This window comes from Populus trichocarpa, chromosome 11 (genome assembly GCF_000002775.5).
Source record: "Populus trichocarpa isolate Nisqually-1 chromosome 11, P.trichocarpa_v4.1, whole genome shotgun sequence".
Lineage (NCBI taxonomy): Eukaryota > Viridiplantae > Streptophyta > Magnoliopsida > Malpighiales > Salicaceae > Populus > Populus trichocarpa.
The window spans coordinates 310,123-324,125 of record NC_037295.2 but is presented as its reverse complement, the minus strand read 5'-3'; the positions used below and the strand labels follow the sequence as shown (position 1 = coordinate 324,125).

Genomic DNA, 14,003 nt, shown 5'->3' with positions numbered 1-14,003 from the left:
AGGGCCAATAAGGGGGTGCACATATACCACTCATCTATGATCTAATATTCATGACCATTTGACAGAGTTATTCATAATCCACAAAGAGTCGTTCATATTTTAACGAACCTATATTAAATAATGATGACAGCATGTATTAATTAACTACGTTAACTAAATAAATTTACAAAAATATTGGTTTAGGTTAAGATTATTCAACCTATTTTAATAATTCTCTTAATTCATTATCAATTATCTATGTAGATACAAATCTGTACACATTAATGGAAATCACAACTTGGAAATGAAATTGACAAAATATAAAATGGACTCGTTAAACAAGTCATTATTCATTTCACCACAAAATACCTAAATTGGTAATTTGACATAAGTTTCAACCATTTACAAACAAATACAATTTTACAAAATCTAGATTAAACCATAACATGTACAAATCATAAATCCATATGATAAGTTTGATTGAGAAAAAACAATAAAACAAGTAAACACCCAAATAAAATATATGTCCCACAAAAATATGCAAAAAAAAATTAACATTTTAAAATTATGTTTAATTTTTTTTTAAAAAAAGTAGATTTGCTTACTTAAGTTATGGGATGTTGAGTTGTGCTGAGATTAAAGGGGGGTGGGGAAGGGAGGGTTGTTTTGTTGTAAAGAAATTTTACAAGGAAGAAGTAGAAAGGGAAGGGAGGGGGAGAGGAAGGTTGAGCGTGAAGTCATATATTAAATATTAGCGATGAATTTACCAATGGAATTATTTTGATGGTGACTCCATCAACCATTCTGTCGATATCAATGTCATGTCATTGTACATTTGCCTGTTTGAATCCTACTATAATTTTATTAGTAACTGCGTTTGTAAAAACTTATACGTCATCACACTATTTAGATTTTTTTATTCCTTATATTCCAACTATAATTCTCTTAGTATATACCAACGATATACTTCCATCGGTGTTTACCGATGAGGTTAGTGATGGAAAAATTTAGTCAGTAAATATCACCGTAAAATACCGATAGAAAAAATCTGCCGATGTTTCCATTTGTATTCACCAATTTTCTGGTAGTATAAGGATCACTTACACAACCGTCGCGTGAGCCTTTCCATAAACATAGATGATTTCTCCATATGAAATTCTCATGCAGGTCAGTTCAGTGTACATGTCTTATGACAGGCACATACATATTAGTTTTAGGTATCTCATATATCTCAGATTATGAGAACAATTGTTTTCTTCCTTTCATAAAGGAAATAATATAATATATATTAGTTTTTACGGCTCTAATTAATGTTCAGTATTTAAAAGAGCATCGACCAAGAACATTTTAATAACAATGTTATGATATAATAAGAAATCTCATAATTATTATAATTTTATAATTTTCTTTACAAAGTATTTTTGTCCCATGAACTTTATCTTTACTTTAGATTTATTAATCTAATATTACACGAATATTAAAAATAAATTAAATTTTTATTAACAATAAATATATATTTACATGAATATAATAAAACTAAGTATAAGTAACCACTGATTACATGGCATATTAAAGTATGACAATGAGAGGTCTAGCTAATTAATTACATGATGACTATGATGTGAACAATGGATTGAATTCTTTATAAAAGTAGCTTAGATTATTTTTTTTAAAACAAATGAAAGCTCAGTGGAGTGAGGGACTGTTTGCTGTTGTGGTGGCTCAAGGACCAAACATTTTTCAGCTATTTGAAATCGCAATTCTTTTTTTAGTTTAATCGTGGGTGTCTGGGTCAGCTTGCGCGCACCTCGACTAATCCCACGGACCCTGAAGTTAACGACCATGTAAACCTCCAGTGACCATCATATGAGCAACCACAGGGCTCGAACTTGAGATCACAGAGAGAACAAACCTCTTGGTCCCAAACTCTTACCACTGGACCACCAACTAGATGGTTTTGAAATCGCAACTCTTCCTATGACAAGAGATGGATCAGTACACTAAAAAGTCCAGTAGAAAACCATAGGCATAGGAATAGTATATATGGTGCCAAATTCTCTTGTTGATAGACAGTTCAAAGGAGTTAGAACTGGAGAAGGTGAGTTGGTACATTTCATGATTTAATGCACTAAAGTTCAACTTTACAGAAAAAATCAAAGTCATAAAGGAAACGAAAGCACGATGCAAGTAATAAGGGAAGGCATGAGGCAGCTAGAAATCATCTGTAAAGAAACAAAAGGCTATAGTAATATAATGCATTAGAAGCCGAAAGCAAAGAGATATGGAAGATTAAACTCTTGTTCATATACTATCCTCTTACAACCTCACTACATCACTCAAAACACAAAATTCTGTCCAGCTACCAGACAAAATCTCAGAGGCTGCTACCACACCCCCCCCCCCCCCCCCCCCCCCCTTGTTTTTTTTTACTTTCACTTTCCCCTCCGCTCAGACATCTACTTTCTACTACCTCCGTGGCTTCTACTTTCAAATACCTCCATATATAGGACATAACATACCACCATATTGGATTTGGATTTGATAATTAATACAAGCAACAACCAAAGAGTACCACTACATGGAGATGGGACCCCTTTTACAAAATGACAAAATTGATGATGATGATGATGTGATGGTGGTGAAGGAATAGATAATAATGATGATTAATTAATTAGGAGGAGGAGGAGACGACAGTAAAGCTTGGTTTTGAATAGTGGTTGAAGAACTTTTTCACTATTCTAGAAAGCCAGTTTTTGTCAAAATAGCGTTCCTTACTTTACTGAGATCTCTCCCTTTGAGTGTCCTTCCAATCCCTTCACACACAGAGAAGGAAGAGATTTGACTCCTTGCAAGCTTCCTAGCTAACCACTCATGTGGAGGCACTATGTCATCATCACCACCCTCATCATCATTGACATGATAATCTCCATCATCATATGCAATACCGTTATGATCAGCCCATGAGCCCATATTCCTTGAGTTTTTCCCGTAAATTTTTGACCAATCAGGGATGTTCACAGGAGCTGATGACTGTTGTTGAACTACTTTGCCTCCATGGTTTGTTGGAGTTGGCTTTGTTGATGGAATCGTTCTTGGAGCAGCAGTAGGGATATGCCATGCAGAAGAAGAAGAAGAAGAAGAAGAACCTGAAGAGGGGTACTTGGAGTTAGAACTTGAATCTCCAATCTCCTTCATGACTGACCAAACTTCTTCTTCTTCAAAATCTTCATCTCTCATTGATCTCCTAGTACCATAGCCACCAACTCTACCACTTCCCTTGCCCATGACACCACACCAATCTGCCATAAGCACTAAAAAACGACAAAAAAAGGAATCAAAGTAAGTTCTTTAGAGATCAAAATAGAGATGGTGAAAGGACATGAGCAAAAATTGAAGTTTACTTCTAGGAATATATAAATAAATAAGCTAAAAGGGAGGTTTCCTTTTCTTTTTCTTCCTTTTTTCTTTTGGGTTACTATTAGTTAGTGCTCTCTTTTGTTTTGTTAACAATAAAGAGATGGATAATACTGAGTTATTTGTATTGGGAATCAGAAAGGGAGAAAGCTGTGTGAGAGAATAATATCAGGAATCTACCTTAGCTTAGTTTCAAAACCCTCCAACTGAGTTTTTGAAAAGATAATCTAAAATGGGGTGACACAAGAAACTCGAACTAGGACAAAAGAGGAAAACCTGTAGCAAGACCTCTTCTTTTTTCTGTAGCTAAAATGGGATAGATCCAAAGAAAGTCACAGGCTTCAATGGCATCAAACTTTTACAGTTCCTCATATGGGAAAAAGAGAGAAAAGACAACAAAAAAAATGGGGGGGGGGGGGGGGGTTTCAGCTTTTAATGGCCTATAGAACCAAATTCCTGATATGGGAAAAACAATTTTAAAGCAGCAAAAGAAAGTAATAATTGTAATGGGTTTGGATTACCATCTTAATAAAGTGGCACTGTGGTTCAACTACCGGAATTTTAAAGATTTTTGTAAAAAGTTTTTTAGTTTTAAATATTTTTGTTGACGTAAAAATAAATTTTTAAAAAATAAAAAATAATTTTATGAAAACCTGATAATTTTTTATCCTCACACTTGAAATGGTCACTGTATAGTTGTTGGCTTCACTGCTAAAATCCAAACGCCCCACAGAAACCAATAGCAGCCAGTCCTAGAAATTGGTTTTGAGAGCTGTTAAGAGCAAAATCAATAGAACAAAAGTCATGTTAGGTCATAATTTACCACTATGGATAAGAATAGTTGGTTCTTTAGATGTTAGGGTTTATGATTTATCTATTTAAAAAATCTATAATTGCTTAATTAGTTCATAAACTAATCTTTACAGGGTAAGGGTAAGAAAATCAGAATTATAAATTAAATATGAAAAACAACATTAAATTCAAAATTAACTTAAAATTTTTTAAAAATTAATGAATTAGCTCAAACAACATATTTCAAGCCTAATTTAAAAATCTTCCACTGATTAAAGGTTAAATCTTCTGAATCTGGGCTAGTTAAAGCTAGCGTTTCTGCATGATTCAATTATAAGAGATTCACAATTGATTGTTCATGATTATCATATTGTCCAAATCCGCTTATATCAAATAGATTTAAAACAAACCATGTGGAAGGAAACTAGACTAGAAATTAATGAAATTAAAAACCAAACTATGAGAAGGAACATATTGATTTTCGTAATCATCTCATGTGCACAATGAATGCCAATACAAATAAAGTTACTAAATACCAATATATATATATATATATGCACCAAAATAATATTTCATTAGATAAATTGAGCAGTATTTCTTTGCTGTAAGCAATGGAAAGGGTGGATTTTTATTGGGAAAGATGGTGGAAGTTAATTGGTTAGAGCAGTGCCACAAGTTTCAGTAAAACCTTATCCTCTCTAATTTACTCAAAGGGCAGTACAACCCATACGGCAACCTCATTAGTCATTAGGCAGTTACTCTCACAGCACAGAGCCCAGTAGCAGTAACTAGTATAAGAAAGTGTGAAGCAGCAACCTTTTTAAAGAGTACACAACTGCCTAGGAGGAGGGATGGAGGAGAGTTACAGAAGCGCTTTTATTAGTTGGCCAGCAGCAATATTATTGCTGTTGTTGCATTGAGATATGTGGTGAGGTGGGTTTTAACTGTTACTCGAACTTGTATCTATCCAATATCTATCAGTACTTCCAGTTTTCAAAGCATCCTGGGTTTTGGGGATTGCATCAGATAGCATAGAGATTGAGAGAGTGTTATTATTGTAGTTGTATTAGAGTGAATTGTGTTTTAATCCCTGTATTTTACCCTTGATTATAACTTAGTCCATTACCTATTGTTGGTCTGTGTTTTATTAAAACATATATGGGCTTATTTTTTCCCAGTAAAACCCAATTGTGACCTTTGAAAATTTTAACTTCTAAGAGAAACAACAATCCAAGGGGTGTTTGGTATTGAGTTTTAATTTGTTTTTTTTTTTTGTCAAAATTGGAAATTATTTTTTTTTTAAATTATTTTTTAAAGTTTTTGGATTGTTTTGATTTGCTGATATTAAAAATAAATTTAAAAAAATATATATATATTATTTTGATGTATTTCCGAGCGAAAAGCACTTTGAAAAGCAACCACCACTACAATCTCAAACACCTTTAAAGTTATTGAACTCGGTTTGGCTTAACAAGTTAACCTGATAACTCGACAACTTAGAGCTTAATCTTGAATGAGTTTTATTTCAAACTATTTTGGACATTAGCTTGATCAAATATTGGTGACTTAATAGGTTGATTCTGAACTTGGTTTACCTAGCCAAACTTAGTAAAAAATCAATTTCAATTATTAAAAAGAAACTAAGACAGCCTTTTTGGACAAAAAAAAAAAGATTTAACAATGTGACTACCATGTTAACTCAACAATCTAGTAACTCTAGTTATAAATTAGGTCACGTTCAAGATTAAGTTTCACAACTATGATACAATACAATGGAGGTTAAGTGAAAAGGCAGTAAGTTTTAGACCTCAATTGAGAATGTGGTTGAAGTCATGTTTATCAAAAAAATTGAATTTTTTTTGTTTAAAATTAATTTTTTATATATATTTTTAAATTGTTTTGAAGTGCTTTCAAAAAATAACTTTTTAAAAATAAAAAAAATATTATTTTTATATATTTTCAAGCGAAACACATTTTAAAAAATAATTATTATCATACTATCAAACACCCATAAAAGAACTATATCGGTCACTCGGCATGAGTGAGGGACTAGTTTTATAGGTTTCTAAACATGAAGAACTAAAGTATAATTACAAACAGGCAATTACAAGTTAGGTCAGGGTCAGGGAGGTGGGTAAAGTGAGGTGTCTTCTCAACTCAAATCAGAAGGATCTGTTGGATAATGACTTGAGAGAAATGTGTGGGTCAACGCTTAATTTGGTTTCATCATGGACAAGTTTGTGAATGTGATCCCATTCTAACGATAGATTTTTACATGCCACAAAGTTACCTATTCCAATTCCAAATCTTACCCTATCTTTTCTTGTCGTTCTTCTAGTACAATTTTTTTTCTCTTTATTCTTTCGGTGCAAAGTTTTGTTATTAAACTCGATCTAACCGCTAATTTAATTTTAAAAACTTAGGATTCAAAAATTAATTTGAATAGGATTCTTTGTTGAATTAGACAATATATTGATATGATAAAATTCAATTGATATAATTAAATTTTTAGTGATATGATTAATTCTACTAAACTCGATTCAAACATTATTGGGTCAACACCAAGAATATTTTCGGAAAAAAAAAACAATGTTGTTTTAATAAAAAAGCCTCTCATGATTGATTTAATAATTTAATGACTTAAATATCTTTTCAAATCAATCTTGTAATAATATCTAACAACTATTATAAGTAAATCTAAAAGATGTATAGAATTCACTATATACAATGCACCGTAGATCCCCTTACATAACACCATGAATCCATTCCTTACAAGGGTTTTATTTTATTTTTATTTTTTTTATGTAGTCTTTGTGAGATCAAATTGTGGGTCAATTTAGGCTAATTTGTCAGGGGAGGGTGATATTGAGAGAAAAATAACCTAAAGTGAAAAATACAAGGGTAATGGGTGGTGTTTTTAAACTTTCAGGTGAAATACTTATTTTATCCTAAAAAAACAACAAACCAATCAACCGGGTTTCTTTGGTATTGTCACAAAGGTTTATTTGGCATTTCATAATTTAATGGGGGCAATTACATCTTTTCATTTTATAATACATAATGAAAATACCCTTATATCCTTTGATTAAAAAAAAATTAAAGCATACATTCAGGGGTATTTTTATATTTTTCTATTTAATGAATAGATAAATGATTCACATGCTCTCAGGAGTGGGTTTTCTATGTCTTACATTTAGAGGCATTTTTGTATTTGACATCATATTTTTTTTAATTATTGGGTTGGTTTAGGGGTAATTGTGTAATTTAATATATAAAATTATTATAAAAGGCTATTGATGTGTGAAACGCACGCGTCAGCGTGTATGAGGTCACTTGTTGATCAAATATCATCTTTCACTGTGACATTTGATTGACCTTGTCATCGCCTTCTCAAGTAAGTTGTGTGTGTGGCCAAAGTTCGTCAGGTTTGGAGCCAACAATTTTTTTCTTTCCTTCATCCTCCTCTTCTCCCTCGAAATTCGCACTTGATATTTAAAATTTCAAGGTAGTCCTTTTGGTTGGGATATTTAAGTATCAATCCTCAAATGTTTTTTTATAATTTTTTTCCTTAGTTTTTTTGTAAGTTTTGGATTTGTTTTTAATTTTACCTTTCAATCTAAATTTTTCATTTTTTGTCTTTCAAATTTAGTCGTGATTCTTTTTTTTTCCTTCATTTTTTCTTGCCTCTTTTATAAAACTTTCAATTGTTTTTAATTTCATCATTTAATTGAAAATTTTAATTTGTTATTTTTTTAAGATTTCATCCTCATTCTTTTAGTGGTTTCTTCTTTTAATTCTTTTGTGTAATTGATTTTTCTTTTCAATTTAGCTCTTCAATCTAAAATTAGTCATCCTTTCATATTTTTTTTAAGATTTGATTTTCATTTTTTTATTTTCTATTTTTTTATTTTGAATCGCCTTTTGTTATTGATTTATTTTTTCATTTTCATCCTTTGACATTTGATTTATTGAAATTTGGCCTTTGTGGTTTTTTTATTTTTAGTGCTTCCGATCAAATGGCCTGGGTCACACGTGTTATAAGTTAACACGAGTTCACATTATTTTTTTTACTTATTGTTTTTCGATCTCAATACTTGATGCTGATTTTTTAAAAGGATTCATGGTTTTATATATATATGGTTATCTTGATTTCATGACTTGTTTGTGTGTTTGACAGGTTAACTAGGGTGGGCTCATGCCTTTTTTTTGTTGTTAATTACTGCCTTTTCTTTTGTATCCTTTTATTTGATTGATATTTTTTTAAAAAAAAGTATACTTCGATATTTGATTTGTTGAAAATTAATCTTCATGGTTTTTTTTTCATATTTAGTGCTTTCGATCAAATGGTCTAGAACAAAGTTCGGCATTAGTTTTCTTGGGACATATTATATTTTTTCATCTCATGATTCGACATTGGTTTTCTTTGGAAATAGGGTTTCATGATTTTCTTTGTTTTCCTTTCTGTTGGATTATCTCGATCTCATAACCAGACCCGTGGGTTTGACAAATTGACCCGAGCGGAAAGAAAGTGCTCGTGCCTTTTTTTGCTTTTAATTATTGTTTTTTATTTTGTATTCTTTTATGTGATTGATTTTTTTAAAAAAAAAATTCATTAATCAATATATGATTTGTTAAGAATTGATCTTCATGGTTTTTTTATATTTAATGTTTACAATCAAATGGCCTGGACAAGGGTTATCTTCAATTTTATTTTGGGATTTTTTTTTTCCATCTCATGATTAAACATTGTTTTTATTTTTTTAAAAAAAATTAAGTTTGGTGATTTTTTTCATTTTCCAATACATCTCATTTCTTTACTTTGTTTTTTTTCTTCAAATCTAAACAAATCTAAGCTCCTATTTAGGTCTCAAGTCGATTTAACCGGTTGATCTTGATTTTATAATTACGGTAAATTCACAGTATAATAAGATTTAGCCTATCAAACATTGAGTATTACAAAACTACAAGGATCAGTGAGCACTATACACACTGAGGCCTTTAATTATCTATTTCTACTTCAGGAAACAGTGCTTTATCCTGTTCTAGATGTATCTGTGAAGATCTAGTTTCATGTTCCAAGAATACCTACTCTTGCCCTATGACAAGTGAGCTGCATTTTTTTTTTTTTCAACCCAACCTTATATTTTTTTAAAGATTAAGTCGAAAATAAGTTTTTTTTTTTCCTATTCAATCACAACTTTAGGATTTAATCATTCTGGATCATTGCTCAAAATACCATATTTACTAGATATATTTAAAGAAATTTAATAAATTTTATTGAATATTGGCTACAAATTTGAATTAAAAAATAAAAACTATATATTTTCCTATTCATCAATCATAACTTTTAGGATTTAATCATTCTGGATCGATGCTCAAAGTCAGTGGGTTCCCAAACTGTTTTAATATAAAAGGTCCCAATCCAAACTTAAAATTAATTAATTGATAAAAAAAATAATCCCCCTGGCAAAAATATTAAATAACTATACGTGTGGCTGCTGGGATTCGAGCCCAGGTCTCCACGGCCACAACGTGGAATTCTCACCACTAAACTACAGCCACTTTGTTGCGAAAGGCTTTCAGATACAATTAACTCAATAAATTCCGATACGGGGTATTAGGTATATAATAAGAGGTAGTCCTTTCTCCTTACAAATTATCAAATAAATTTAAATCACTAGATTTCGAATCTGCTTCACATAATTATGCCTATTTGTGTATCCATCTTAGCAACCTGAATCTTGAGTTTGTGATCGGTAATGCAGGAATGATGTGATGAAATATCTCATCTATATTAAGTTTTAAAACATATATATATATATATATATATATATATATATATATATATATATATATATATTCATTCATACAGCATTTTTTCTTAAAACCAAAAGAACAATTTATAATTTCAAATACTTATTATATTAAATAAAATAAAATTTTTGAAACAAAAATCTAAATTTTAATGAAAACAACGTAATAGTGAAGCGTCTAAAATATTAAATCACAAAAAATACAAAAAAACTTTGTGGAAGCAAGCAAGATATATTAACAAAGAAAATAATAGGAACTTTCAATCAAATGTCAACCTACTAACAAGAGCTAAGAACTTGAAAAAATATTAAAATGAAGGGGTGAGTTTGACCAGCTTAGTAAGGAAATAACATTTAATATACATTTTAGTTATTTATAAGTATAAGGACTAAAACATATATATTTATACATAGAGAGACACACAAATATTAAACATAATAGCATATAGTAATAGAATACACGTCAGAGATCAGACAAAGCTATTGACTTATATAAAAGATGAAACCCTAAGGTTCCAATAACAGATGAGGTTTGCAACCCCGATTACTGTGGGAAGATTAGTCGTCACATGCTGATGTCTTTCTCACTAGTTAAGTATACAAATACTATGTGCACATAGACTAACTACTCTTTGTTAGCATTGAATTACTGACAAGTCCGATATCAAGACATAATAGATATTCATATAATTATCAAAGAAAACAAATGTCATATCAAATAAAATTTAATTCAACAGAATACGAATATGAAATTTAAGAGCAGATGAGTATTCAGATAATAAAACAACATATATAAATATTCAAAAATTAATCAATTGTACTCATCATATAATCAACATACTCATATTATTTATATTACATGCATATTAAAGATTATCCCACTGACCAAAAATATAAAAGCAAAAGACAAACGAATGTAGAACTGGAGACTACTGAAGATCGTTAGGAGGAATGTCAGTAGAATCTATAACGGATATGAAAAATACTAAAAAACGAATCAAATAAAAAATAACATAAAAAGATTAAAACTCTAAATTTAGAAACCAAAACGTAATTATAAAACCGAACTAATTCACCCAATCGATCCCAAATATAATCCAAACTATTTGAACCTAACAGGCCTGATTAACCACTACTGTTGGGTCAACCAGTCGATCAAAATGTCCAAACAATTAACTGTCATCACAAGCCAACCAGTCAACCAGTTTAGACTAACTGGTCGATCGAAAGCATAAGCCAATCAGTCGATCGGTTAAGATCAACCAGTCAACTGGTTGATCGGGATTTTCAAAATCTTGATTTGCTAGTCTTCAAAACTGCATATTCCTTAACAATCAATTTATTTCTTTAGAACTCATAATTTCAGTTCTTAATCAGTTTGTTTAAGCCAAAATTAACACTCTAAACTTGAATTAAAACTCTTAAATCATTCCATCATCAAATCATAATAAAACCCTAAACTCTTCTTTAATCCTTCAACTATCAATCCCTAATAAAAAATAACAAAATAAAAAATCACTAACTCGTTGCTTCAACCCTTCTCGAAATCCAAAAACTTAAGTTCCAGAGTTGAAATCTCTAGATATTGGGATGGAAGTCATGATAAAGAGGGAAAAAGAGAAGAGAGGTAAAGAAAATTCTTTTACAACCTTTTCTTTAAATATGTAGGTTAATTGGGTTGAGTTTGAGCTGAATTTTGAACTTGGGTTTGATGGGCCAAGAATATAGGTCTTACAAGAGGCTCAAGCTAATATAGAAAATTTTCTTTTTGAATAAAGGATATTAACACATGATGTTAGACAAACATTGAAAATATAGAATTGAGTGCTTACTTGATATTATGGTAGTTTCTACTTTTCAAATTAATATTTTTAGGTGTTTTTTCAATGATTTTGATGTGTTAATATAAAAAATTCTTAAAAAAATATTTTAAAATATTTTCAATTAAAAAAATATCATATACCACATTACTAAACATACATCTAAAGAATAACATCACGCGTTGTTTTGGACAACACTACAAAAAACAAACGATAAGACTCTTGAGTATCTTATCAATAATGTTTTAGCTAAAGTATCCTAGACCATGAAATCATTTATATTTTCTATCTTCTTGGCCAACTTGAATTTCTCATCATTTTTATGTCAACATAAAAAAATCAATTATTATTATTTTTTGAAAAAAAGAGAGTTTTTGTATGTATATTTTCAAGTGCTAACACTTGATGATTAAAGTGAGATGATTATTAATCAGGGCATAACATGCTTGACTTATTGGGATTAAGAGCTGAATACATAATTACGTGGGATCCAAGTAAGAGACTTGAATGGACAAAAATCAACTTATAGAAAGCTTGTCTACGGATCATAAAATAAAAGAAACCATTCCCTACCATCCGAAAGGGATCCAGCTACTTGATTAACAAATCTTGATGATAAGATAAGCAAGGCAGACATTAATTCCCTTTCCTTCCATGCTTTTTTTCTTTTTTTCTTCCATGGGATTATAATTAGTGGGTTTTTAAAATCATGATGATAAATGAGAGAGGGTTAACTCTATGGTCATGTTATGCTTTTGACATGGCCTTGATATATGGTTTTACAGACACGCAAAAAAAAAAAAACAATTTGATCTAATCAACTTAAATTGCGAGCCGATGAAAATCTAATTTAACTTTTTAACCACCAGTTTTTGGTCGGTTCAATGCCAGCCAAAAAGGATGCATCTTTGATGGCTAGCTATTATGGCAAACTTGGTGGTTAACATGTATGGCAAGCTGTCCTTGCTAACTGGGGCTCTTCACCTCTGGCAGGGTATGATATGTTTCGATCAGTTGCCTCAAGTTGTCAACAGTGACATTTAATCTCCACAATTACTCAGGAGTGGCAGCATAAACGCAACATGAAGACATGAACTTTCCTAGAACAAATGCTGAGCAGGTACTTTTCATGTGAAAGAGATGCATTGGCCTTGTTTGGTCTCCATGGCTCTTAATTTCAAACCTTTAAGAGCAAAACTTTCTTTCCCATAAATGATATGGTTCTTAACTGCAAAAGACATGGTTCCACAAAAAAATTCTTATGATCAGCAATGATAAACCAACAAAAGAAACCATGCAGAGCAGGGATAGGCACACAGACACAGCATCCTTCTTGTGCCAGCTTTAGAAAGGTGCAACCAGGCCCACAAAAGGGGATGCAGAGGAGTCAAGTAGTGATAATTCATAAGAGAAAACTATTTGAGACCTTTTCCTCTTTATTAAAAATAAATAACAGTCATTTCTTCTACTTTTCCTAAAAGGTACCCAAACAGATTGAAATTTCATGATAAACAGCAATTGCGAGTTTGTGACCATTAAGCTGAATAGACACTGTAAAAAGAAAAAAAAATGCACTATTACTAGATTAAAGAAGATCCATTCAAACATACCATTAGCAGAGCACCAGGCAGCTTCCCTTGTATCAGAGCTGACAAACTGCTCCACAATGGACAATCTGTCCTTCCAATTATAATGCCCCCCATGAATCCAAAGGTCATTAGCATGTCCTCACCTTTGAACTCACTAGGTTCTATGTACCAAACATCATCAACAGACCTTGCAGTCTTTTTCATCAGTTCTTGCAACATTCCTCTCCTTTTTTCAGTTTCTGCTCTTGCCTGTGCTCTATCAGCTTCACTAGCAGCCTTCTCTGCTTCTCTTTGCCTCTGCTCTTCTGCTAGTCTTTCCTTCTCAGCTTGCTCCTTCGGAAGTTTCTCCAATTCCCGATGTTTTTCTTTAAGCAAGAAATTATCAAATCCAAATGCATCCATTCCACCGTCCATAAGAACACAAAGTCTATCTTATATGCTTCTTTTGGAACATGAACCTGACAAGACCACCAATCCCCATTAAGATGGGTCATTTCCGACCTAAAGGTAGTCATTTAATGCTCCCATAATCAAAACATCTGGCTCGCTACTCAGAGTTGAGAGACTCCTATTAAGGAACACTTCTATGTCAGGTT

General features: G+C 31.4%; 1 protein-coding gene and 1 non-coding gene across 4 annotated transcripts; both read right to left on the bottom strand.

The window, feature by feature from the left end:
• Nucleotides 1-2,208: 2,208 nt before the first annotated feature.
• On the bottom strand, nucleotides 2,209-3,804 carry LOC18111241 (uncharacterized). Of its 3 annotated transcripts, none has more exons than XM_024581011.2 (2): nucleotides 3,670-3,804; nucleotides 2,209-3,290 (listed from the first exon to the last, which is right to left on the bottom strand). In XM_024581011.2, exon 2 carries the CDS (start codon nucleotides 3,283-3,285, stop codon nucleotides 2,713-2,715), a length of 573 nt encoding a protein of 190 aa, XP_024436779.1. In that variant the 5' UTR covers nucleotides 3,286-3,290; nucleotides 3,670-3,804; the 3' UTR covers nucleotides 2,209-2,712. The 3 variants fall into 3 exon arrangements, with proteins under 3 accessions (XP_024436779.1, XP_024436778.1, XP_024436777.1); XM_024581010.2 differs by having other exon boundaries at nucleotides 3,574-3,800; XM_024581009.2 differs by lacking the exon at nucleotides 3,670-3,804 and adding an exon at nucleotides 3,381-3,567.
• Nucleotides 3,805-9,675: 5,871 nt separating this feature from the next.
• On the bottom strand, nucleotides 9,676-9,747 carry TRNAH-GUG (transfer RNA histidin (anticodon GUG)). Its single transcript has one exon. It is a non-coding gene; the product is annotated as a tRNA-His (tRNA).
• Nucleotides 9,748-14,003: the final 4,256 nt, after the last annotated feature.